This window comes from Leuresthes tenuis, unplaced genomic scaffold (assembly GCF_036924035.1).
Source record: "Leuresthes tenuis unplaced genomic scaffold, fLeuTen1.0.hap1 SCAF_19, whole genome shotgun sequence".
NCBI classification, from domain to species: domain Eukaryota; kingdom Metazoa; phylum Chordata; class Actinopteri; order Atheriniformes; family Atherinopsidae; genus Leuresthes; species Leuresthes tenuis.
This window is the reverse complement of record NW_027325373.1, coordinates 16606935-16633836: the sequence shown is the minus strand read 5'-3', so window position 1 is coordinate 16633836 and position 26902 is coordinate 16606935. Positions and strand designations below refer to the sequence as shown.

The following is a 26902-nucleotide window of genomic DNA, read 5'->3' as shown; positions in this document are numbered from 1 at the left end:
TGTGTTTTGTGAAATTTAGTTTTCTGTCTTGCTTTTAAGTTTTTAGAAACTTGTTTCTTATTTTTGCTGTTGTGTTTTGCACCTCAGCAGTATCTCTGACCCTGCTTTAAATTGTCACTTTTCTCGTTAAAAAGCACACTGCAAAAAAAACCAACAAAAGCAACTACCAAGATTTGTATTTATTGTTAAATTAAATATAAACATCTTACAAAGGGAAAACACAGTAAGAACATATCACTGTTTCTCTGTGTCATTTTCGGACTTTTCCACGACGTCGCCACACTGTGACTTGACTCCTCTGGATTCATCCAACACTATCTCCACGGCATCACTTCCCTCAACCCTCTTCACCGTTTCCCCTTTGGCAGCGAGGATCTCCTCAATGTTTCTGAAACATAAAACAGAGTCACTCAGAATACACTGTTGTTGTACACAATTTCAATCAAGAGATGTAAATGTCTCAAACATGCCGTTTAGTTTGTCACAGCAAGGAACAATACATCGATGAAATTTGAGTTGACAACTTTAAAAGCTTCTTTCCAGCAACAGTTGGCTTCTAATCACATGACACAAATGTTTCAAGACAAATGGACTCAATTAATGTCGAATAACATCCTTGCAACCCTGCAAGTTTTAATGGATGTTATTACAGATCAATAACAAAATAGTGTACAACAAGTTATGTTTACAACAGCAGCTATCAGCCTTTCCTGTCTTTATTGAAGGATGGGATGGATTCCAATATAAAGAAAAATGTTTACCTTTAACTTTTTAACTTAAGTGTGAAAGCGTTGACTCATTTAATTTAGAAGCTTAACATATTTCATGTCTCTAATTCTTTTTTTTTTTTGCTGTTTTATTGGCTTGTCAGTGAAGAGAAAGAATAATTTAAATAGCATTGTGGCATTATGGCCCAACTTAGAGTCAAGCAAAGAGGCTTGTGCTCCCTCTGCAGGAAACAGGTGCACCAGAAAGAAAACGACAAACTTACCACGTTCAAATTAAGCAAATTCCCAGTAATACACTCGTTTTTTTGGGGGGTTTTTTGTCAATAAAAGTACTACAGTTGTTAATCTATATTGGTTGATATCTGTATGCACGATAAATGTTTTATCTGTTTCTACTTGTTATTTTCCTCATGTGTTGATCCCTTGCATCCACAGTTTACTTGAAGTTTTTGCTTAAGTTCACAATTATCTCACTCACTTGGAACTCATTTTAATTGCCTGTTTTCTTTTGTTAACCTCCTCCTGATACCCAAGGAGCTATATCAGAAGTCCCTGCCGCCTCCTATCTGGGGGGGTCGTATCCCACCCCATCCTTTCGTTTATGTCACAGCTCCCCCCGAGATAACTTATCAGAGCCTAACAAACAAAAAAAATTCATCTCTTGTGTATCAATAAATATTATTCTACCACTTCAGTTGATCTCTCGTTAATTACACTAACTTGCTTTTATGTTTTTATCTGCTTAATTCGACTAAGCAAGCTGTACATGGATCAATAAAACTGTGAATCTGAAAGCCAAAGCACCACCAACCTTTTCCCCTGTAGGTCTGAGAACCAGCTGAGGTTATCAGCGATGATATGGTGATTCTTACATCCCGGACATGTCACTATCACTACACCTTTGTGGTAAGCCAGCTTCGAGATCCTCTGCGTGGACCTGGTGGAGCAAACCTGCAAACATGACACAGCCTGAGGGTCAGATTGTGGACTTCTAAGACACACGTAGACGGGTTAGAATTTAGAAAATAGAGATTTATGGAGTAAGCCTTTTATACAAAGATGCAGAGTACTGGCTCCGCTACCTTGCACGTGTAAACGAGATGATAATGTGTTGACTGGATCCTCCCGACAGCGTCTCCTCCCGGAGCCGGCGAGGCTGAGAATGCTCTGCGACAACTCAGACGAGCTTCACATCTGTCAGCAAGTAGCAAATGATGAAAAATGCTTTGGTCCTGTGAGGGGAGCTGTCCTGATCTGGTAGCGGTTGTAGGACAGTGAGACACAGCACTGACTCTGGAAACGATTGAGGAACTATAAAAACAACGCAACGACAGGCCGACCGTGTGCCTCGTCGTTGGAAAATGTGTCAAAGCAAGACACTTTCGTAGGACTGACATTGCGGATTGTGGTTTAAAGGACTTAAAAGGCTGTTATATGGCACAGAAGTTAAACGAAGATTTCATCAAATAGAATATTGACGCGCGTTGATGACATCACACATCCGACTATTTTCAAAATAAAGTCACTGGGTCAAATTTTACATCTATAAAAAAAAAACATTTATTGAAATACAAGCCCTCCTTCTATTCCTTACTTTTTTTAATTAGTTAGATTCGTTATCAAAAGATTCTGCACCTCAGGTAGCAAAAAAACGAGTGAATTCATATCTCTAAGCCGTCTTTTTGTTACTTAAAAACCGAGAATCTGTGCTGCACGTTTAGCATTTTCATGTAAATTTCCATATGCATTTATTCATCGTCTTTCTTACAATTTTTTCACACACAACCAACAAAGGGTGAGACAAGGCTTTGATGTCACCGCTCAGATCCAATTTTTTCTCCCAATCTCAAAATATTTCTGGAATGTCCAGTATGATACAAATCAAGGCCAGACATGCACAGGAGTGCACAGACATGTTTTTTTTTTTTATCTCTGCAGTGTGTAACAAGGTTTTAGGGAGAATTAAAGAGCATCCACATTAAAAGTCTATTTTAACTAGCTAAGGCTAAGGCTGCTGCAAGCCTGGGAGGCAGAGAAGCAATCCAAACAAATGACAATGAATAAGGTGGGGGTGAGTGATGAGTGTTTCTTGATCCTCCTTGGGAGGGTGGGGAGAAGTTTGTTTTGGGGAAACTCCAGTCAGCCTGAAACTAAGAGGTTTCTGACACACTGAATTTGTGGTGAGCCCACTTGCTGTTTTTGTGGACTAAATTACTATGAAAAGGAACATTTATGGACCCCCCCCCCCCCCCAAAAAAAAACAACAACAACAAAAACAAAAAAAACAACATGCAGAAACAAATTAATGAAATTTTCTCTATACAAGAATGCAAAAATAAGTACTAGTCGGGGGGGAGAATTCTCACAAAACACATGCTGTATGTTTTAAATCACTCTGTCTACCAAGAAGTATTAATTTCTCATTTATAAGACTACATTTGGGTCAACATTTATCATCAAATGTATGCAGTTCTGTCAGACTGTTTGACTAAAGGCTTATTACAACACATCTGTCAAGAAGGGAAATCAAGTTGATTACAGTGCTTGGTCCTGATGGGCCTCAATCTCAACATTATTTAGTCAGTTTAGGATTAGATGAAGGGACAGAATTTAGCACTTAGGCCACTGTAACTCCTCAGTATAACAGGGAAATTTTCTAGTGAGCTTCTTGTAAGAAAGTGCCCAAAAATCTGTGTTTGAGATGGGAATTGATGCTACTGGTCTGTCATTACAGATGCAGGCTGGGTATCTAATATATATTAATTTTCTCTCAGTGAAATCATAGCAAATTGCAATATTATAATATCCCCCATATCATAATGTGGCTAACGGTAAAATTCTAAATCTATTTTAAGGTCCTTCTCCTTACTTACAAAGAACTCAACAACTAATCTCCATCTTATCAGGACTTTATAGTCGTATACTTTCCCGACAGAGCATTTCCCTCTCAAAATTTTGTCTTGCTTGTGGTTCCAAGAGTTTTCAGGAGTAAAATGGGAGGCAGAGACTTAAGCTGTTGGGCCCCTCTTGTGTGGAACAAGCTCCCACTTTGGGTTCAGGAGACAGACGCTGTCTCTACTTTTAAGATTAGACTAAAAACTTTCCTCTTTGATAAGGCTCACAACAAGACCTGGCTCAATTCAGATCAATTCAAATTCAGATCCTTCAACCAGCAATACTGCTACATTCCTGGTCACAAAAGATTATTGTGACAATTCTCAACTCCTTTTTTCTCTTCTCTGTGAAATGGCTATTTTCTGCTAGGAATATTTCTAAGCTTTATCTCTTTTTTTGCCTTGTTGTTGGCAGTTTTGTGTGAAGCACTTTGAGCTGCATGCCTGTTGGACAGCTGTTGACAAATTAAATGAAAATTCATTACTGTCCGTTTAACTGCAAGTGAAATATGGCCATTCATTGATGTAAAATAGTTGAAAAAAAGAAGCAAAATAAGGAAATAGTAGAAGAAGAACATAATTTTTTTTCTGTTCTTCAAGACAAGTTTTTGTCTCATAATAGCACTAACCACAATAATGATAATAATAGCAATAATACTACTACTACTACTATTACTACTACTACTACTACTACTACTACTACTACTAATAATAATAATAATAATAATAATAATAATAATAATAATAATAATGTGCTTTTATTTTGACAGCGGCTTGTATAGCTCTTCCGCTTGTCTAGTGCAACTGAACAGCGGTCTTTGAGCGAGCCGATGTTCACGCTGGGCTCGTGCCTTCGTGCTGTTTTCTCGTCCCTGGCTGTTGAACGAGGCTCCGGCCTGGCGTCTGAACGGCCTCAGTCGCTGAGAACCGTTTGAGAAATGTGTCACCCGTGTACGGAGGAGGCGAGAGTCACCAGCTTTAATAAAACAGGTGAGTGTCTGCTTAATTGTCAGTGTGTAACTAGCTAACTGTAAGTGATCTCACTGCCGCAACGCGTTAGCGTGCAATAGCGATGAGACATCGTTTCCCGTCCCCGCTCTGCGGGCTGTTGTTGTGGGGAAGACGGAAGGAAAGGTCGATCTGTTGCCTGAAATGGATGAAATTTCTGTTTTTCTCCATTACAGTGGGATTCGTTATCACGAATTAATTTTAGCTATTGGAATAATGCCCCATCAACTGTTTAGAGTTGGATGCCAGCAAGCTGTTATGATGTTTCGACACAAACATTTCTGATCAAGCCCCGAGATCATAAACAACAGATTGAAACACAGACTTCTGACATGCATTTGATCTGATTCTCATGCTGTACTTATTGGAAAAGCCACAGCCTTTAATTTACAGTAAATATACCAATTTGGCTGTCCATGGGATTGTTGAGTTGACTCTGGGTGCATTAAGAATGTTGTAATTAGACTAAGAGATGCAGTGTCACAGTGCTTTGCATGCAGGAGCCTGTTTGATGATGCAGACGTGAGATATTTTCCTGTAAACATAACAAGTCCTTTCCTGTAAGGGGCACATCTGATGATATAGATCGTGACTGACTATATTGATGAAAATATAGCGTCACCATGTGCTTTAGCTTTGTTGTTGGGAGTCGATCTGTTCTCAGATGCGTATTGTCTTTCATTCGTGCTTGAGTATGGCAATATCACCGTTGTAGTCGTGAAAAAGGAAAAGGCTTCAAATGGGTCAGAATCAGTTAAACCTTGTTAAAACACCGGCTTTGTCGCTCCACCTGTCTTGATGTCTCCAGTCAGGAGAGCTTGGAAGAATGTGCCTGGTCGGGTGGGATCTCAGGTTTTGGTCAAATGTGCCTTTGAGACACTTTCATCTATTGAAATGATAATAACCTTGGAGGGGGGAGGTGCTTTAAAACAATACAGAAGGTGTGTTTTGTGAGCCAAGACAAAATACCATGATACCAGATACTAGAAGAGGTCAAGCAGTCCTTTTTGATCATATCAGTGCTTGTTGAAGCTTTAGAGATATTACACTTGTTTGAAAAGATGTTTACATTATCCGACTGATGCTGAACTGAAAGGCATTCGGAGCAAATGTCAGTTTTATGTAGCCGGTGACAGAAAGGTATGTTGCTCAATTTCTGCTTGGCGAGAGGAAATTTAGACGGAGTCTGAAACTGAGAAGCTTTTGACGGACAGAACCCGTGGGGAGTCTGCTTATTGTTTTTGCTGACTGATACGGCATGAAAAAATGTGAAGGATCTCGTGTTTTGAATTATTTTTGTGTTCCGCTTATCTGTTCCCGCTACCATGTCACCGTGATAACAATGGCCTGGTTTCTTTTTAAAGAGGAATGAGGAATTTATTACTTTAAAACGTCTTAGAGAGAATGTTCTTAATTAAATGCTTTCAGATATGTTTGCGGGTTTATATGTCTGTAAAGTTCAGGTGAGACTGTGAGACACTAACACTTTGGGTGTTTTCTCACAACTAGGCAAAACTTTCCCCAAGAGGTTGTACCTACTCTAAGTGTTGGGAGTTCTTGCATTAATCTACGTTTTAATGTATACATCCATCTATTTTCTAAACCACTTATCCCGTTTAGGCAAAAGTTGAGCATAATCCAACACGATTTGTGTCGGTGCTCGCTGTGGATGGGTAGCATTTCCCCTCTTTTCCGGCATTAATCATTCAGTTAGGTTAGGTGGACAACGCAGCAGACGTAAGCCCAGCAAAGAGCTGGTCAAACAGGAGCTAATCTCAGGAGTCACTAGCTCACTAGCACAGCAGACGGTAAGCTTCCCAGAGGAGTGAGCCTCCGGCCAACCGTCAAATCTTGAAGCTCAAGCTCGCAAGCTTGCGCAAGCTAGCTCATCACTAAAGCTGCCAGCTGTTTGGCAGGTGCCTTGGCTCCACGCTCGGCCTCGTGTCTGCTGTGTGCTGCTAGCATGGGAACTGGATTGTCTTTGGGAACGCTAAGCTGGTTAGTGGCTTTGGGCCAGCTGGCCTGCTGGACCTACCTGCTCTGGGATCGTTGAAAGCATAGAAAGTGAGTCCCTCATTTTTGTAGTACTCCCACGTGCCTACAACCTTGGATAATTCCTTCTACCTTTTTGAGAATTGCTTTCTGGTTTAAAAATATGGCTGTGTGTTTTTTCTTTTAACGCATTCAATATGTACGTATTTGCCGGATTTACTCCAGTATTAACATGGGCCATTGCTTAGCAGAGACAGGAAAGACAGGTGTTAGCTGCTGGCAGGTAGAAGTCTGGGCTGGGTCAGATTAGCACGCTCCGATTTCCCAGTTCACAGAATGAGGAAGAACATGTTGAGCAATTGTAAAGGCATGAGATGTCCCAGGACAGATACTTTTAAATATAGAATTTGGATGTACACAGTTTTTAGAGGATTTATAACTGCCAGAGGGGTATACAGGGGTATATATTTTCTTAGGGGTATACAGTCTTAAGTTTTGCTTCAGCTGGGATAAATGAGTGCCCTTCAGGGAAATTGGTATTTGGCTCTGTAATATCCAAGCATTAGCAGTGGCCAAGTTCACCTGCGCCTCTGTCAGCCCGTGTGGCAGAGCCTCATCGACAAGGATCTCCAGCACAAAGACAGCTCTGTGTGAGCGACAAACTCAGTAAACATGCAATGGGATCTGGCTACAAACAGGAAACCAAGAGCAGGGTCACTGTAGAATCCAGTTTTGACCTTCTGTTTTTAAATCCAGTTAAACGTTAAGATAAGGACGGTGTATTATTGTGGGAGGGCTCCAGTTCATCAGAAAAGATATCCTCAGTCTGGGAGTGTGATTCTTGGATATGATAAAAATGCTAGCAGACAAATCGTATCAGCGACTTTACTGGCTCTTTGTTTTGTTTTGATATTTTGTCTTACATGGATCTCCGTGGTTATAGTTTACTTGAACTTATCAGTGCGTTACTGTCACAGGTGTGGCTTGAATTAAGGAACGTGTTGATTCAACTCTCTTTGGCTTTTGTATTGTCAAAAGAAAAGAGCGAACGAGAGCAAATACTTCAGTTGATTGTATCAGCATGACTCATTCCAGCCTAAACATATTTAATGTACTTCATGTGGTTTAAGATGGAATGGGAATTCCAGTTGTGTCAAACTTTGCCCTTTTTTTCTCCTTTCTTTTGTTTTAATAACATGTGAATGGTGACATTTAAGAGTTCTTTGCCCTGTTGGGGTCTCTGTGTGTTGAAGTGAGGCCTAACAGGGGAGGCCCACAGTGACTACACTGCTGCTCTGGTTTGAACTGGATTCAACAATACTTTCTTGTGGCCGCTTGACCAGCTATCCGTTTAAATCCCTTTTCCTTTAAGGGAGGGTCTCGGTCGAAATCCAGAAAGAGTTGTAAGGAGAAGAAGACGATCAAGTTTGTCCACCTTTGATATTCATAACAGCAAGTTCTAGTGTTAACATTAACCTTTGACACGACCACATTTGATTTTTAGAAAAGAAAAAACTCCTTAGTTTGCTGTATTTTTTTTTTGCATTACTCGCACAATTCCTTTGTGAAGCCTAGTTATAGTTTTACGGATGTGCTCAAGCATAAACGGAGAGAGTTCTTTAAAAAACTGGTCAGCAGCCTAGTTTCACTTCAGTTTCTCCAGAATACAAGACATAGTTCAGATTGTTTTCCCTTACTGGTATATCAGGGTACGTTTTCAGCGTTCCTGTTCATCACGATCACCGAGTTTTCAGTGACAGTGGCTCAGAAAGTTCATGTCCTTGTTTGCGATGTTAAAGTGGTTTTCCACGCAACGTGTGAGATGAAAAGATTGAAATTATTCCAGAGAAGACCCAGTTAAAACACCCAGTTTGCTATCCTCGGGTCTTGGCCTATACGTCCTGATGGAGCTGCACCTAAGAGGGTTGATATCCCAGCTCCAGTTCACGCTTCTTGCTGCGCAACGATGAGCCTTTTTCTACTTTGTTCAATGACGACGTTAACGTTGAATCGTTTAAGAAAGTTTTGGCATTTTGTCACATTAGACTTGATGAATATTTGGAAAGTAATTCGATTAATGAGTATTTTATCATGTGAATAATCATGGGTCGTGTGCTAACCTTTGAAATTGAAACGAAGCACATTCCACTTGCTTTTGCAGAAGTTTAGAAAAAGCAATAAATGTTTACAATTCAGAGGTCAGACAAGGTCTTGGTTCTTTTCACTCCCCTAAGCAGCTAATAAAGAGAGTTTCATTCATACATTAAGTGAAATCATTAATTGTCTCCATATGGGAGGTTTGATTCTGTAATATTTTCCCTACTGTAACATTGCCTAAATCCAATAAATCCTGTTTTTCCTTGTCGTTTCACAAACTGATCCTCTTTCGTCTCCTTTTTTATTTTAGATAAACCATCATGATTCCCATCACAGAGCTCCGGTACTTTGCTGACACTCAGCCAGCGTACCGCATCCTGAAGCCATGGTGGGACGTTTTCACCGACTACATCTCAATCGTCATGCTGATGATTGCAGTGTTCGGTGGGACTCTGCAGGTCACGCAGGACAAGATGATCTGCCTGCCTTGCAAGTGGGTCGTCAACAAGTCATGCGAGACCATGCCCGTCCCAAATTTAACCGCCCCCTATGCACCGGAGCCCAAAGGCATTCAGTACGACCTCGACCGACATCAGTATAACTACGTCGATGCCGTCTGCTACGAAAACATACTGCACTGGTTTGCTAAATACTTCCCCTATCTGGTGCTACTCCACACCCTCATCTTCCTGGCGTGCAGCAACTTCTGGTTCAAATTCCCCCGCACCAGCTCCAAGCTGGAACACTTCGTCTCCATCCTGCTCAAGTGCTTTGACTCGCCGTGGACAACGAGGGCTTTGTCCGAGACCGTGGTGGAGGAGAGCGACCCGAAGCCCGTGGGGAAAATGAACGGCTCCATGGACAAGAAGGCCTCGAGCGTGAGCGAGGACGTGGAGGCGAGCGTGCCCATGCTCCAGCGAACAAAGTCCCGACTTGAACAGGGAATCGTGGATCGCTCGGAAACTGGGGTTTTAGATAAAAAGGAAGGCGAGCAGGCCAAGGCCCTTTTTGAGAAGGTGAAGAAGTTTAGGATCCATGTTGAGGAAGGCGATATAGTGTACCGCCTTTACATCCGTCAAACCATAATCAAGGTAATCAAGTTCATACTCATAATTAGCTACACAGCCTACTATGTAGGAAACATCCGGTTCAGTGTAGAGTGCCAGGTGGACATTGAGAAACTTACAGGGTACAAACTGTTTCACTGTGCTCACCCGTTAGCAACTCTCTTCAAGATTTTAGCCTGTTTCTACATTAGCTTGGTGGTGGTTTACGGCCTCATCTGCATGTACACTCTTTGTTGGATGCTCAGCCGCTCCCTCAAACGATACTCCTTTGAATCAATCCGCGAGGAAAGCAGCTACAGCGACATCCCTGACCTGAAGAACGATTTCGCCTTCATGCTACACATGATCGATCAGTATGACCCACTCTACTCCAAGCGCTTCGCTGTGTTTCTGTCGGAGGTCAGCGAGAACAAGCTGAGGCAGCTGAACCTAAACAACGAGTGGACACTGGAGAAGCTGAGGCAGCGCATCACCAAGAACTCCCAGGAAAAGCTGGAGCTGCACCTCTTCATGCTCAGCGGGATCCCAGACACCGTCTTCGATCTGGTGGAGCTGGAAGTGCTCAAGCTGGAGCTCATCCCAGATGTGACCATCCCACCAATCATCGCTCAGCTTTCCAACCTGAGGGAGATGTGGCTCTACCACACGCCGGCTAAAATTGAGGCTCCAGCTTTGGCTTTCTTAAGAGAGAACCTGAAATCACTCCACATCAAGTTCACTGATATCAAGGAGATCCCACTGTGGATCTACAGCCTGAAGAACCTCAGTGAGCTGCACCTAACTGGGAACTTGAGCGCTGAGAACAATCGTTACATCGTCATCGATGGGCTGAGAGAGCTCAAAAGTCTCAAAGTGCTGCGTCTGAAAAGCAACCTGACGAAGCTTCCGCAGGTGGTGACCGACGTGGGCGTGCATCTTCAGAAGCTCTCCATCAACAATGAGGGCACCAAGCTGATGGTGCTCAACAGCCTGAAGAAAATGGTCAACCTGACCGAGCTCGAGCTTCTTCGCTGCGACCTCGAGCGCATCCCACACTCCATCTTCAGCCTGCACAACCTGCAGGAGATTGACCTCAAGGACAACAACCTCAAGACCATAGAGGAGATCATCAGCTTCCAGCACCTGCACCGCCTCGTGTGCCTGAAGCTCTGGTACAATCAGATCGCCTATATCCCCATTCAGATCGGAACACTCACCAACATGGAGAGGCTGTATCTGAACAGGAACAAGATCGAGAAAATCCCCAGCCAGCTCTTCTTCTGCCGCAAGTTGCGTTTCTTAGACCTGAGCCACAACAATCTGACCAGCATCCACCCTGATGTGGGCTTTCTCCAGAACCTGCAGTACTTTGCTGTGACTGCAAACAGGGTAAGAGGCTAAAGGATCCAGTCCGTCCAGGGCATGTTTAGATGTTTATTAAAAGTCCGTCTCATTTTATGTCCCTGCGTCCGATCGTCACCGTTTCTATCATATATGACTAAGATAATCTCAAAGGCCAGATAAGGTATTTTCAAAGGTCAGTACTGATGAGGCTGTGGAGTTCAGGATTAGAACAATGACTTTAAAGCTAATGCTGTCATTGAGTTTCACAGTTATGTTCAGAGGACAAATAAAAGTGTTATAAAGTCGTATATATATGAAATATAAGCTATCTTTTTGCTAATTTCAGGCCAAATAATTCAATAATCGAAGAAAACTTTTGTGGTCACATTCGTCGTGCACAGTTTTACATATTTGGTCTCTCAGACCACATTGTTATTATAATATGACGCAGTCTTTTAAGTACAACTGCACACACCCGGCATCCCCCCCCCCCTTGAGGTGAACGTGGCAGATTTTCTTCTCAGGGCGAAGGTTTCATTTACAATGTTCCCGAAGTCAGAAACGGTCACGGTAGTAGTCGTTTATTTGATTTACAATGAAATCATTTCATTGCTGGAGGTGCAGCTTTGTTCGCTCTGAGAGTTGAGAAGAAAAAAAGAATAAAAACGCATTCCGAACAAACGAGCAGAACATTTTCTTCTTTGAGCTTACGAGCATGCACACAACATCATGTGTTTTTGGTAAAGGTTACTATCGCTGCTTTATTTTACTGCCTTTGCTCGTGTGGCTGCGTGCTGAAAATAGCCTCCAGTTGGGGTTTGCAAGCAGCCACAAATAGCTCCATTAAATGGGACTGTTGTGATGCCTCTCGCGCTTTTTAAGGCCTTTGCGCTTTCAGCACTTTAATGATGCAAATGAGCTGTAGATACGAGTAACCTTAAACGCAGCCGAGCTTGAGTTCATTGGAAGCGATCGCTATGAAAATAGCCTGGACTCGGTTTTTGATTTTATGCAAAGGAGTTTTGTGGAGAGCCGAGAAAGCGCACAGACATTACAAGTTAACACTTCTGATGCAGCTCTTAGCCTTTCCTTTTTCTTGTGTTCTATATTTGTGCGGATACTTGGAGCCTAAAGTTGCAGGTTGAGTCATCTGCTCCTTTTTCTTTATCATCTGGACACATGATTTAGGAAGTTAACCATGTTCTGTGCTAATTGAGAGCCCTAATTGTTCTGCCTTCCGTCCTCTCCTCTCCAGATTGAGACTTTGCCTCCGGAGCTGTTCCAGTGTAAGAAACTGCGTACTCTGAATTTGGGGAACAACTGCTTACAGACGCTGCCGTCGCGCTTCGGGGAGCTCACTGGGCTGACCCAGCTGGAGCTGAGAGGGAACCGTCTGGAGTGCCTCCCGGTGGAGCTCGGAGAGTGCCGGTTGTTGAAGAGGAGCGGCCTGGTGGTGGAGGAAGACCTGTTCAACACCCTGCCGTCAGAGGTCAAAGAGCAGCTTTGGAGGGCTGATAAGGAGCAAGCTTGAGCCAAACCGCCGTAGAAGGAAAGCAAAAAAAAAAAAAAAAGAAGAAGTTAGATCAGAGGAACGGATGAGCCGAGATTTTTTTTTTTTTCTTTTTTTTTTTTGTTTAAGCCAAGTTAACCGTGAGAGAAATGCAGCAGCGTTGACCATGTAGGCAAAAAAAACAAAGCGATGTCAGGACCAATAAGAGTAAGGATGTCAAAGACCTCCAAATATTTTTTTGGAAATAACTCTTCTTGATGCCCGGGGATGAGAAATGTGGCTTTTCTGCGTTTCATCCTGATCGGAGCTCCAAGGATGCGGGCGGTTGATGCCAAACATGCATGCATTAGAGCAAACTTTGATACCAGAGAGAGAGCTAACGGCACAACCTGAAGTGCTCACCATCATTACTTTGCTGTGCGCAGGATACTCGCAAAGGTCGGCCAAGCGGTGTTTCTCTGGACTTGAGAGCTCTGGTGACTCTTTGCGTATGTATCTGCAGTGCAGTCCGGCTCACTATAGATACAGATGTTTCAAACAAGCGCTGGCCCGTGCTTTCATTTGGCCGCGCCGTTTTCCTAAGGCTCCCTTTGCGCTCGACTTGCTCGGAGGCGTCTTTTTATTTGAGCAGGATGACTTTGATGGAGATTTTAGAAATCATCCCGCAAGATGATCTCACAGCTTAGGCCTTAACTCCCAAAAAAAGGAAAAGGAAAAAGACTCGTGGAAACAACTTCAAAGACGAGCTGTCGAACTATTCAGTGAAAGCGAATGGAAACAGTGCAATGTCTAAGCACCCAGCAGTTGTTAAGTTAGAACATCAGCCTGTGTGGCGGACTATAAACGGCTCGGGGAGCGGCGGTGGAGATTCTTGGACTCTTAGTTTTGCATCACCAAACATCACGTTTACTTCAGTATCTGACAGGCATTCGCTTCTTTTACTCTAATTCAAATCACACAGCGCACATGTGTGTATAAGAGGGGCTTTGTCTCTTTGGAGTGCATGAAATAGGAGAAGAATTTGTTTTGCCGTACTTAAAGATACAACCACACATTGATATGATTCGGGCCTCGTGAGGCTCAACTTGTAACGCAGCTGTTGATCGAGCTTTTATGTTAAGCGTCTGAATTTTAAATGCAGTGGGATATCTTAAGTGACCTTTGTTCTTTTCAGAGCTCGTATATTTGGCCTCACCGACTAAAGTGTAACCACATACTCGTTCCCCGGCACGCACAAAGTTAGCGCTTTCTGTGTTCAAGCGTCAGGGACACAATCATTGAGAAAAGTCCCAATTTCACAACTTCTTTCTTAATATATAATTTAATTCTTTTATATATGTGTGCAAGCTTGCACAAAGGTATTCATTCAGCAGGAAATGATCCACGTCAGTAACACCAATCAAGGTACTTTTTTTTTTATTCTCCTTGTGTTTTGAATCATGAGATCTGGAACCTGTGTGGCACCTCAGAGTGGATGAACGGGGAGTCGGGCACTACAAGTCTGAAAAAGGAGAAATGTCGACTCAGGGGCCCAGCTGTTCTCGGATGAGCTCTTGAAGTGTATTTATGGTGCTCCGTTCACTGAAGAAAGGAGTGCTCATTCGTCCCTGATGTGTTTATTCATTCACGAGGCAAAGGACGACAAACAGGAAATTGCAGAGTGAAGGGAACTGGTTTTGACCGGCCTCCACGGGGGGGGGGAGCATTTCTTTGTCGAGAGAAGCCTGCAGATTCTGTGATATCCACGCTCCAAACCAGTGCAGCATGCTTTGTCTGCTTGAAACACTTTTCTTGTTAAGACCTGGGATTTAATGGCATCATTTGGATCAAACCTGCTACGTTTACTCCTGCCAGACATCTCTCGTTGCTAATATGGCCTTAGCTTTTACAAGCTATACCCCGTTAATGATCGCAAACATCATCGGGGCCCTTTTTTTTTTTTTTTTTTTGTGCTGTAAAATGTATAGCTCAAATATTTAATGTCTTTGTTTTAATGTGTATCGTGTGGTTTTATTCTTACCAGCTGGCTCCTTTTTGCTTTTTAAGAGATTCAGAGGAAGCTCAGCGAAGCCATTCAGCTGCACTTTTGTTCACAGTAAATTTCTGTCTGACTGAGGCCTTAAGCTGCATGCAGATGTCCTTTTTAAGAGGACAACTGGGGAAGTCCTCTCACGCCACACAGGAAAAGGAGCTTCAGCTTTAAATGTCCTGAACAGCAAGCGGTTTAAAAGCTGGAGGCAAAGGTCAAGGGCAGGTGACAGAGGTGTAATTCAAAGGAAACGTCGCCGGAGAGTATTCAAATGTAAACAAACTAATTGCTAAAATGGTACTTCATCTTATTAAACCTGTGTTAGTTTGATGTTTTGCAGTGCCAAGTAAACAGGTTTTTCACTGGTAACACAAAGCTTTACCACAAAGACTTGAATCCATCGTAGTTCTGGAGCTGGCCACAAAAACCCAGGCTGCAGGAGATCTCCTCCAGCACTGAAAAGGGAATTTGATATTGTAACACCAGCCACTGTGGTGCAGTGCAGATGCCAGTGAGCCTCCCTCCTGCGTCAGTGTCAGATTGAGATGCAGCTTTATACGGTTAGCAGCAGTTCTTGTGTTATCAACGGTGTTTGGACCTTAACATGCTGGTCATGTCTTTGGAGTTAAGAAAGTCACAACAAAATGTAGATTTAGTTTCATCCTCATCGTCCTCTGACTGATAAGTAAGCCAAATGCCATTTTTGGTTGAGCGTTTATTGTTAATGTTGAGCTATAAAGTTGAGAGTGCCATGGAAAACTGATTCACACTATTTCAGAAGAGCTGGATTTGCCAAAATTCCTTCTTGAATATGGATGAGTGAGTGTGGACGATCCGTCTGTCCCGCCAGAATACGTGAAGGACGTGCTCTAATGTTTCCCCCAAACGTTTCCTCTGTCGTTTTTGTTTCCTGACCTCCAGAGCCATGACTCAGCTCCAGAGTCCGTCACTTCCGTCTGAGTCATGCGTTTCACTTCCAGCACACACTCCCTTTCCCCTCGTGTCAGCGTTAGATCAGCTGAAGGTCTGAGCTGAGGTCAGTCAGTTTGGAGAAAACCAAAAGGAGGATGTTGTAACGACACCCTGCTTGGTTCCAAGAAAAACTCAAGCACTTTTATTTAACTTGCGCCACATTAAAAAAAAAAAAAAACGTCCCGTTTTTGTGTCGACACGTTGGCTTTACGATGTGCCGAAATGTAGGTTTTTATTTGTGCAGAGCATCAGACACAGTGTTCTGTATGTGTCCTGTTTGCCTTAAGTCGTGTCATTCGTCTGAAACTATGATTTAGTTTTTAAATTTTATTTTGCGTTTATTTTTGTTTTTGCACAAAATGAACATCCACAGAAGGTTTCAGAGCAGACTGAACGGGTGGTGTTCTCAGACACCACTGCTGAGACAACTGAACAGAAATGAAGATGAGGTCACCGTGTGGGCCGATGTGGGCATCGTGTACAACGGTACAGGATAATGCCTGAAATATGTAGAGAAGGTTACAATTTAATTTTAATTGCCCAAACTCTCAGTATTGGTAAAATGACTAAACTGCCATGGTTTAATCTATGTATAAAGCTTTTTTTTTTCTTTCTTTTTTTTTAAATACACTATTATATTCACTGTGTACAATGAATCTGTCTCTGTATCCTGATGCCTGTAGATCAGAGACTTAGAAAAGCAAATTGATGCTTTTTTAAAAAAAAAAAAATCATATCCACGTTTCTTTTTGAAGCATGAGTTTGATGCTGAACTTGTGTGCAGTATAGCCATGCAGAAGTCCACCCACTTAACCCCCAGCAACAGTCTCCTTGAATATAAACTGTAAAGCGAACGGCAGACTCGTGTCAACCAGCTCCGTCCGTGTTACAGGTGAACAAAAAAAAAAAAGGCCTTTATTAATGAATTCTTGCCAAGTGAACTGAACACTGGCTTTTTAAGCATCTGTCATAGTGGAACTTGGATTTCTGAATGTTAAGATCATACTTTTGTACCATTCTGACACATGATAATAAAATTAACACGAAACACTAAGTCCTGCTGTTGAGTTTGTTGATTATTCATCTGTTGCCGATTCCAGTTTCAGAGGGAAGTCTTGAGAACTCTTGACTGAGAACCTCTGCTACTGCTGACACTGGGCTCGTCTTGGTAAGGTATTAGTATTGTGTGTCGCCTTAAAGTAAGCTGTTAAATAAAGCGAAGATACTGTATTTGACCTAAGTGAGCGGGAAATGTGGAACATGGGACCAAAGTGACCACAAGGTGGTGCTGTTTTCCATTTTTCTGTGTGCGTGTGTCATCGGTGACACCTAGCGGTCAAAACTGCTACTACCTCAGCAGAGGACCAGAGGACAGTGATCCCGCTCATGCTACGACGAAAAAGTTAAAGTCCAAAATCCTATTATTGAACGTTTGCGCTTTAATTGATTTGGCAGGTCACGTGGTCAGGCTGCATGTTACCCGGATGAGACAAATGATACAACGTGGGCGTTTCTCAATATCAAGTACGCTAAGCCTAGATTTCATATCTGTCTAACGAACTGGACCGCTCACAGCAAACCACGATGGATTTTATGACCGATCTGGATGTACAGAAGGTGAGGATTATTTTGCAACAGCAACGACGGACGACTGAAAGGCTCCAGCCTCTGACACCCTGAACTGTATGCTGATTCTTAAAATGCAGGTGCTCAGATTAAATATTTCAACTCGAGTGTTTCTGGAGGTAAACGTTGTGATGAATATAAATCGACATGTGTGGATCGCACTGTAGTCCCGAGACTGTACGAAAAGTAGCAGTGCTCACGCGAAGCTCATTACGCAACAAGCTGCAGCTACAAGTTGGCTCGAATTGCGCCCCTAGATGTGACTTTTTAAACTTAACTCTGAAACTGAAAATACTGAACTGATAATCTTGTTATCAATATGATTGCAGATCAGTTTCTGTAGATCTACAATTGATAGAATAGAATAGAGAGGTTTTCCCTAACAATAGTTTTGATAATATTCTAATATAACATTATTTTGCATAGTGCATTAAATATAATATGTTTCACAAACTCATTCGTAGTGTTAAGTATTTGTAAAGAACAATTTGTCCGACGTGCAATGTGCAAAATCTCGTCGCAATGTTCAGCGTAACCTGGCAACCATGGCAACAAGGTTAGAGACGCTGCCATTTGATTGGCTGAAGGTCAGCCCCTCTCGTCATCGCTGCCGACGTAGAGACTCGCTGTGTGGCAGAGTTGCTGTAAAATGCTGGATTTACGGTGAAATATCGGAATGGCTGTTGCAGATAGGCTTGATGCCTCAAAATCATGAAAGTTAATCCACATTAATATTTCGTTTGGTCTCAACATTTTTGCCCGTGTTTCTGTTTTATATATAGAAAATGTCACCGAAAAAGAAAAGAGACATCAAAAGTTATTTCCCCATTATTTTCCGTTATTTTCCCAGAGTAAGTAGTTAGGAGCTAACTACCCACACTATACAAGCATTCTGGTCTAACGTTAACACTCATTCTACTATGGAAAAGTGTTATTAAGGCGTTATGGTGTGAATGTAATGTAGGCTAGGAGGCTAGTTTTATTTTATATTAGCATTTTTTTTAAAATCAGGAGATGTTTTTTTCTCTATTTTTGAATTATAAACCAAGTTGGTTCCACAAAGCCTAAAACTAGGCCATTCCTGTAATATTCAAAAGTTTTGCTGGGAAGTGTCTCTACCAAAGCTAAGACCAAACTTACGCCCTTGCAATATATACAAGTTTTATACATAATGCACAGTAAGTAAAGATTCTATGGATGTGAAGTGTTAAAGGTGGGATCGGGTACTGATTTGTTTTTTCATCAAGGAGACAGGCTGTTGAAGAAAGCTCTTGGCATACAGTGTTCTGTGACACCTACCAGAGGTAGAATTTGGAGTGTGAGGTTTTTTTTCTGCTCTTGTCCTGACTCTTGCCATGAACAGGTCCAGAATAATTTAAAGTAGAATGTAATTAGCATGTAAATGCTGTGGATTTAACATCAGTTTGATATTTCCTATGTGTGTCACTTCGATGTGTGAAAACCAGAGAGCAGACATGACAGAGAACTGCAGTGGAAATGTCTTGATGCTCTCAGTAATAGCTTTGACAGCCCTGTGAACTGTTGACACTGCCTGTCCTCTGGATTTACAGTACAAGGAGGATGGGTACGTGGTCCTGGATGGGCTGCTGACCTCCCATGAGTGTGATGAACTGAGGCAAAGGATGACAGAGATCGTGGACCGGATGGACGTGCCTGAGCACTGCCGCACCACCTTCACCACCTACCATGACGAGCAGCTCAAAACACAGGTGACTTACTGAGCAGTACAGCACGGCATAACTCTTTAACAGTATCATCATTTTATTGAACATCATGTTTTCCGCATGCTTTCCATCACATCGTGACATACAGATGCAGGTAAGGCTGCAGAAAGGCAGTTGATATTTGCTTGATTTAGCGCTTTACCTCGACCCCAACTGTCCGTCCTGTCAAAGTTAATAACAAACTCTTAGGTCAACAGTGTAGTTAGAGTTTGTCTGTAATGTCACTGTTCCCTGGTGGATCAGCTAACACATGTTAACATTTTGTCCTGCAGGGAAATGCTGATTATTTCATCACAAGTGGAGATAAGATCCGCTTTTTCTTTGAGAAGGGTGTTTTTGATGATAAAGGTGAGCTCTTGCAAAATTCTTCATGGCCTGCCAATTATTTCCTCAGTAGTGAGAAGCAAAATAAGATTAAGAATGCCTTGACTTTCAGGAGAATTCACTGTACCAAAGCAGCGGTCACTCAATAAAGTTGGACATGGTAGGATATCCACATTTAAAAAGAAAATTAAAAGGAAAATCGTACAAGCAGCTCCCCAAAAGTACTAACAAGTGATGCAATTCTTGTTCTTTTAGCTCTACATGCACATGAGCCTTTGTACAAAAAGGTTACACATTCACCCAAAGTTCAGGTGAGTTCACTGTTGCACAACGCCAAAGAATCATGTACTAAGTCATATAATGACCAGCACTTAATTCACATTTTTTTCATGTCAGGGCATTGCCAAGAAGTTGGGTCTTGGAAGCCCTCTAATTGTGCAAAGCATGTACATTTTTAAGGTAAAGCTTCTATCTGTCTGAAAGCTACTCTACAGTGTTAAATGATTTAAATATGTCATGTTTCATTTTGTATCCGTTTCAGCAACCAGGCATTGGTGGGGAAGGTAAGAGAACTCAACTAAATCTTTTTTTGTAGCAATTTTTCCATCATCAGTCAATGAAACTGTCAGGATTGGGTGGTGAAGGTAGGACCCAGATGCAGTTCTTTCAATTCAAACACAAGGTTTAATCCAAAAATCACAAAACAGGGAGGAAGGCAAAAAACATGAAGCGCAGCTGATAATAAAACATACTTTGAACTATGAAAAACAAAGAAAGGCTATGAAAACAAGACTGTGAATAAATAACTTTGACTATGAGGCAGGAACCCAACCTTAGCTTTCGTGACTGTGGCATGAAGGGTCAGTGAGGAATCTGCAATGAGTGAAAGGAAACCAGGAGACTAAATGCTGTGGAGGGAGTGATTAGTGAATGATATGCAGCTGATGACAATGAAAGAGGTGATGTGAGTGAAGCTGATGGCAGGGGAGAAACATGACAAGAACTGAATCTAAGAACATAACAGAAAACCTGAAAACATAACAAATGGCCTGAAAACAAGAGTTGACAAAACATGAGCTGTGACAGAAACATGCAATATAAAAATCCTGCACGTTCCTATACATCAGTGTCTTATTACAGCAAACAAGTAGAGTATAGAATTAAAGGATAAGGAAAATATGAAAAAAAAAGAATTGGTATATATATAAAAAAAAAATTGTTTATCAATCCTATTACTATTATTAACAACATTATTATGGTGTTATATATACTTTTAGATCATATTTTGCAGCTAATTAGCTCTTAATATCATTAATTGATATACAGAGCCTTCTTGGGACGATGTCTGGGGAAAAAATACTATTGCTTGAATTAATAAGGGGAAACCACAGGATCCATTGCTCATGGCTGTGATTTTAGTAAAACGTTAGACTGAGATATTATGTCATGGCTACTGAAAAAAATCCATTAACAAGTACATGAAGACATTTAAAACTAACATTTAGATAAGTTATTTTGATCTTATCTAAATATTTCTGATGTATAACATGCAATAAACTCAAATGAGAGATAGTATTTCTATATTTTTATCTAGAATAATTGTTTTCTTAGTGACACCTCACCAAGACGCTACGTTTCTGTACACGGAGCCTCTGGGCAGAGTTATGGGCATGTGGATCGCCCTGGAGGATGCCACTGTAAGCAATGGTTGCCTGTGGTTTATCCCCGGCTCACACAGTAGTAAGTACCAAGCATACTGGTTCTATACATGACCATTTCATGCATAAGATTTGCTTTTTTTTTTATATATATATACACAACTTCATGCTATGAGAGATCTATGCATCATCCCTTTTTCCCAGTTGGTATCTCTCGTCGTATGGTGCGAACCCCAAAAGGCACCTATCCACTGACAGACTTCATTGGTAAAGAGCAGATGTATGATGAGGAGAAGTTTGTCTCTGCACCAGTTAAAAAAGGTAATTTTTTGTTTTTGCTCTTTGGCTCGAGTACAGTTGTGACACATCCGTACACATTGATCTGTTGTCATGTTGAAGAGTCTGTGCGAGGCTAGAAAAAACCAGAGTCGTGAACTGTGGTATATCAGTCCCCAGGTGCTCATGGTCAGTTTCAGTCCCAGGAATGTGAATGACAAAAGTCAGAGACACGTTAATTTAAGGTCTAGTGTTGCTCTGAGATGCTCTGATGTTAAAAGGAAGGTTGCTCCAAAGATAAGGAGCCACAACCGAAAGCACTTTCATCACCTCTACCATTTAGGCTGAATCATGGGACATGCAAGAGCAACCGCTGTGTTGACTTCAGTGTTCTGGATGGAGCAGGTAAGGTGGCAACATGTCTCCTAAAACCAAATAATACCATTTTAAACTGGATCCTGTAATGAACTGGAAGTATAGAGAGGCAAATGCAGCTGGGTTGTGATTTCTTTCCAGTTAGAAAGTGGGCTCAACATACAAATAAATACAGTTTTCTAAACTAGAGGTAATAAATGCATGAATTTCTCTCTCAAAGTAAAGTGAAAGGAGGTAGGCCTTCACCTTCTGGAGTAATGTGATAAGGCTTGTTTCCTAAAATAGTTTCAGCTCCGGAAACATGAGGAAAACGAGCAACCTTAAAGATAATCATCAGTTTAACTGTACTGTCAAATAAATCTGGGGGAGCTGGTCCATTCATCTCTCTGTGTTCAGGTGGTGTGGTTCTGATCCACGGGCAAGTGGTGCATAAAAGTGCTGAAAACACTTCAGAAGACTCTCGCCACGTCTACACCTTCCACATCATGGACGCCCTTGACACCCGCTGGAGCCCCGACAACTGGTGAGAGCTGGATGGCTTTGCGGTGTCGTGTTTATTAATCAGCTGCTCCTGGTTGTCACAATCAGCATATCCTATCCGACTCATAATGATGCTCTTTAGCAGCAAGACGAATCAGATTTCCCTAACTGACTCAGTTTGTCTCAAGAGTCAGCTTGTTATGGCCTTTTGTTGTCTTCAGCCCCCCTGATAAGATGCAGTATTTGCAGCAAGCTGCCCAGTCCTTTTAGTAACCTGAAACCTTAATGTTTCTACCATCGCCTCAAACAGTTGGCAGGAAATTCTTCTCCTGAAAAGATCTGTTTGAGTGAATCATCTTTTAATAAGTATTGTTTTAAAGAGGATCAAATGTTTGCTCTTTCAACCCTTTCCATGGGCTGTATTTACTTACTGTAGGAGATACTGATTAATCTTGACTCAGTAGTCTTTTATAGTGCTGAGCTTGTATAAAACACGTCTGTAAGATCTTTTTCTAAACGAATAATGAAAATGAATATTTTATTTGTATGTTTCCCAACTTCTCTCAAAGATGACTCATTTTAAACCCTCTGCATTCTGTCCATCTCTTTGGTTCTTAAAGGTTGCAGCCCACTGAGGAGCTCCCGTTTCCACCTCTCTACACTAAATGAAGGATGTCTTTGGTGCTGCACAAAGAGGGACCATTCTGTACCAAAAGTTTAAAACATAGCAAGTGTGCTGCAGGTGCTTACGTTTTTTTCTATAATACCTCATTATCTAGGTTGGTAATCAAAAGAAAAAGACCAGTAAAAAGTTGAATATATTGTTGTCACAGGCTCCTCACAATAACTCTTTTGACCTAATTTTTTTACATGATTTAGTTAGTATGATTGTATAATTGTGTGTTGCTTTAAATGTTGCAGCAGTTTCAAAGAATGAATCTTTTATAAATAATGGTTCAGTGTTTCCTGTGCCAAGGGAGATTAAAAAAAAAAAAAAAAGAAGTCAGTGGACAGATTATGTAATGAGATTCTTTTTACAGGCAAGTGTAAAGCATTTGTTTTCAAGTATGTTCATTTTCAGATACAACTCAAATGAAGAACTACATGACAGACTACATGTCTGAATGACTTTCACCCCCCACATTCAAACTTCTTCAGCAGGTCATGAAATGAAACCGAGAGAGCAAAGGGTTCAATGTTTGTGTTGCCTAAGTACAGTCAGTCTTTATCTTCTTTGATGCACTCATCATGCAATAATACATTATTAAAAAATGTAAGGACGATGGCAAAAACAACATAGTATCATGCTAACAAACAATCATCACAACAGAAATGAGCATACATACAAATCAACGCTTAAACCAAGATTCGGGTCATAAACTGTAGCATCTTCATCTCATAAAGTTGAGCTCAAACCTGGTGACACTTTGAGGATAGCGTTTCAAATAAATCCTGATTACGATGCCAAAAACAAAGGGCCTGTGTTCGTTAGTGTGGCCCAAAGCTTATATACAGAGTCCCAAACTATGCATGGTTTGAAGGCTCAGCATCACACGCAAATGTTTACATTAGTTTACCTTAAAGGGGTCCCAGCAAACCACAGACATACTGAGCAAAGTAAATGCAGAAAAGCAAAAATGTACTGTACACCTGCATATATGTTACAGTACTGGATTTCACATTAGTGTCATGCAGGAGCATAGTGAGAATCAGCCCTTATAAAGAAGAGTTGAGTGGGGCTGCCATACTTCCATCTACGGGTTCTACAATAAATGGTCATGAGTGATAGAAAATACATTTCTTAAGGCAAATATTTTCAGCATCAAGTCATTTGTAGTGCCATCCGGGAGGCAAAGTATAGTCTAAGAATGAGAAGGTTGATTAAGAAAGAGACAAAACTTTAAATAATGTTCTTCAAAGGCAATATACGGGCATGTACGGTTTACAAAAAGGGAAACGACAGGAAAAAAAATTCTTTATTGAGTTCTGTAGGTGTTTAAAGGACGGTCCCCCCCCCACTTTGCCGAACTGAATCTCCCGTTGCATAATTTAGGAGTTGCTGGTGTCAGCGGTGGAGTACACCACCAGCTGTCACTGTGCACAAAGAAGATTTAGCAACCCTTCCACACATTTCTGAACAACCTAGATAAAAATAAAAATAAAATCCTCGTTGCAGCAGATACCGAAATAACTCATGATTTGAAGAAAACTGTGTCTGATTTATTTATGCCACATTGCTTTGTTTTGACATGCTCCTTCTTGTGCCTCCGAGTCCTGAAGGGCTGCTGTTACATCTTATTATATCTATTTTTAAACATCTATTTCTCCTGCTTCACCATTGTTACCCGCCCCACTGAGAATGGGCAGAGTGCAGACAGAGGGGGTTTTGTTTGTTGGTAGCCATCTGTCCATTCAAAGCAACAGCAGGATGAAGAGGTAGAGAGGGAGCAGGAGGTTGTCAATTTGGGAGGTGTAGGCTTCCAGCATTGCCACCATAGTGATCGAGCCAACTATCCATGAGTAGGTGGAGTTCAGATTGATGTTTCCGTCAAAGATGAGGAACATGGCCACAGCGATGATCTGGGCAAACACGGATGTTGCGGTCCCCTCCAAGGTTTTTTTAGTGCCAGGCCAACGGATCTCCCCCATGGTGCTGCCGAACACGGACGCCACAGTGTCTCCAACTCCCACAGCGAGTACACCTGCGTAGGGCACCAGGCCACCTGCCCCAGGAAGTATCCCCTTCGGTGCACAGGGTCCAGGAAATAGCCAAATGGGTAGAGACATGCCCACCAGAAGGTAAATGTGGGTGAGAATGAGAGGCCCTGAGTCACGTTCATCCAGGAACAAGGTGAGCAGCTGCCTGAGCAGCTGACCAAAAGGCCTGATGCGAAAGTAACGCACGTACTCCAAGAACAAGAAAACCGCTAAGCAGCCCACAGATGCCACGTGGAGCAGCTGTCGGTCGTATATCATCCCTGGAACATATGTGGCCACTACAATGACGTGGAAGTACTTCCTGACAATAGTTGAGGCCTGGTGCTTCTTGGACCCCGACTGCCGCTGATGGTTCTGATGCAACACGACGCAAGTCGCTACGACAGCTAGAAACACCCAATACCCCAGCAAACAGAGTCTTCTGTCATTCAAGGTAACAAAGTCCAGCAGCCACATGATGGGGTGCCGGCCGATGAACAAGGACAGCCACGGCATCAGGATTCCCAGAACCAGAACGGCAGTCATCATGTGAAAGAAAAGCGATGACACCCAAGTCTCAGACTCCATAAAGCAGAAGAGCAGGGCAAAGAAAACGCCCAGCAACAGTGAGCCCAACACTACAACAGGCAGGAAATAGTTCACTGGATCGCCTTTGACCTCTGCCAGGTTCAGGGAGCGCTTGATGAGCTGGTTCACGATGAAACTGATTCCACCCACGATGATCAGCGCCTCTCCAGGTGTGAAGCAGCGTGGCAGCAAGAAAAGGACAATCAGGCAGAGATAAACGAAGATCAACAGTACCTCTAAGACCTCGATGACCTCAGACACAGTCAGCGTCTGCTTTGTTGTGTAGAGGATGGCGCTGCCGGCCAGCCCTGCGATCACACAGGTGTTAGTGGGCACAGGTCTTGTGATGCCCAGTGCAATCAGGGAGAGAAACAGAGCCAGCATCATGCCTGTGATGGTAATCACCATGGAGAGGCGCTCAAAATAGACATTCCCTGAGGCAGAGCACTTTTCTTTCAGCACCAGGCCCAACAAAGGCATCACCATGGAGGCTGGGACAATGCCGCTGTTTGCTGCCGGACGAAACTGGAACACAGCGCCCCCCGACCTGAGCAGACGGTCCCATTTGTGCTGCACGTAGAAAGCCTGAATGAAGAGGGCAATGCTGCACCAGGAGTGCTGGTTCCAGAGCGCCATGTGGACACAGAGCACCACCGCCAGAACTACACCGGACTCCACGAGGACTGGGCTGACAAGCATGGTTGCAAGGCAATGGCTCACAGGGGGGGAGGGTTGACCTGAACAAGTATTCTGCAACAGTGAAAGCCCTCTTCTGTCACTTCCTCTCTACGGCTCTCTTCATTGTTTGGCAGGTACCTTTCTCTTGCTTTGGGTGTCTGGAGAAAAAAAAATGACAGGAAGGAGTGGAGTGGGATTACAAGTAAACAGCAAGATACAAAGGATGATGAATATTAATTACTGCTGTGCCGTGGTTATGCTCGTTCTGCCATGAACTCTGCCCACACGGAACATTTATAAGTCAGTATCTAAGCACGTGTGTGAGACCCAAGAGAGACGCGTGCTCTTTCCCCATCAGCTGCAACCTTTGTGCCGTATGTGAGGGTGGAGGTTTCAATGACAACTGGCCTGAATCAGCAGTCTTTAGCATATGGCCATCACACCCGACCGATCGAGTGCCTCCAACAACAAAACCCGAGTCATTTCCACGCTCATACAGCACGGACGGCAGCTAAATGTGGATCGAGTCTGTGTGAGTCAAGGATGCTGCAACGTCAAGCTAACAGTAAAATACAGCTGACTCTGCCGAGTTAGCTTGACGCTGCTGAGCACATGCAGCGGGCGGTGTGGAGGCAAATACAGGCTGACAGAGACAAACATACGTACCACATAAGTGCAGTGTTTTATCTGGATGAAGGCGAGTTGTGATGTGAGCCGCTGCCGTGCTTTACGGATAAATGTATTTCCTTTGTCAGCTGTCGTTCCTTACATTCTGCAGGAGGGGGCCATGTTTGACAGCCGGGTCACGTGGTACACTCTCTAAACTACCATAGGT

General features: G+C 42.5%; 4 protein-coding genes across 5 annotated transcripts; 2 read left to right on the top strand and 2 right to left on the bottom strand.

The window, feature by feature from the left end:
• Positions 1-164: 164 nt before the first annotated feature.
• dnlz (DNL-type zinc finger) lies at positions 165-2212 on the bottom strand. Its single transcript, XM_072371767.1, has 3 exons — positions 1811-2212; positions 1540-1679; positions 165-388 (listed from the first exon to the last, which is right to left on the bottom strand). The coding sequence occupies exons 1-3, from the start codon at positions 2123-2125 to the stop codon at positions 235-237; spliced, it is 609 nt and encodes a 202-aa protein (XP_072227868.1). The 5' UTR covers positions 2126-2212; the 3' UTR covers positions 165-234.
• Positions 2213-4437: 2225 nt separating this feature from the next.
• Positions 4438-16674, top strand: lrrc8aa (leucine rich repeat containing 8 VRAC subunit Aa). Its single transcript, XM_072372278.1, has 3 exons — positions 4438-4612; positions 9030-11154; positions 12365-16674. Exons 2-3 carry the CDS (start codon positions 9040-9042, stop codon positions 12638-12640), a joined length of 2391 nt encoding a protein of 796 aa, XP_072228379.1. The 5' UTR covers positions 4438-4612; positions 9030-9039; the 3' UTR covers positions 12641-16674.
• A 453-nt stretch (positions 16675-17127) lies between these two features.
• Positions 17128-23106, top strand: phyhd1 (phytanoyl-CoA dioxygenase domain containing 1). 2 transcript variants are annotated; one of them, XM_072372280.1, is made up of 11 exons: positions 17128-17237; positions 18818-18976; positions 19264-19339; positions 19428-19475; positions 19571-19626; positions 19712-19774; positions 19857-19878; positions 20927-21055; positions 21178-21294; positions 22021-22147; positions 22725-23106. In XM_072372280.1, exons 1-11 carry the CDS (start codon positions 17205-17207, stop codon positions 22771-22773), a joined length of 879 nt encoding a protein of 292 aa, XP_072228381.1. In that variant the 5' UTR covers positions 17128-17204; the 3' UTR covers positions 22774-23106. The 2 variants fall into 2 exon arrangements, with proteins under 2 accessions (XP_072228381.1, XP_072228382.1); XM_072372281.1 differs by having other exon boundaries at positions 17235-17326.
• A 1008-nt stretch (positions 23107-24114) lies between these two features.
• On the bottom strand, positions 24115-26871 carry dolk (dolichol kinase). The gene is made up of 2 exons (XM_072372279.1): positions 26734-26871; positions 24115-26225 (listed from the first exon to the last, which is right to left on the bottom strand). Exon 2 carries the CDS (start codon positions 26086-26088, stop codon positions 24517-24519), a length of 1572 nt encoding a protein of 523 aa, XP_072228380.1. The 5' UTR covers positions 26089-26225; positions 26734-26871; the 3' UTR covers positions 24115-24516.
• Between the last annotated feature and the right edge of the window lie 31 nt (positions 26872-26902).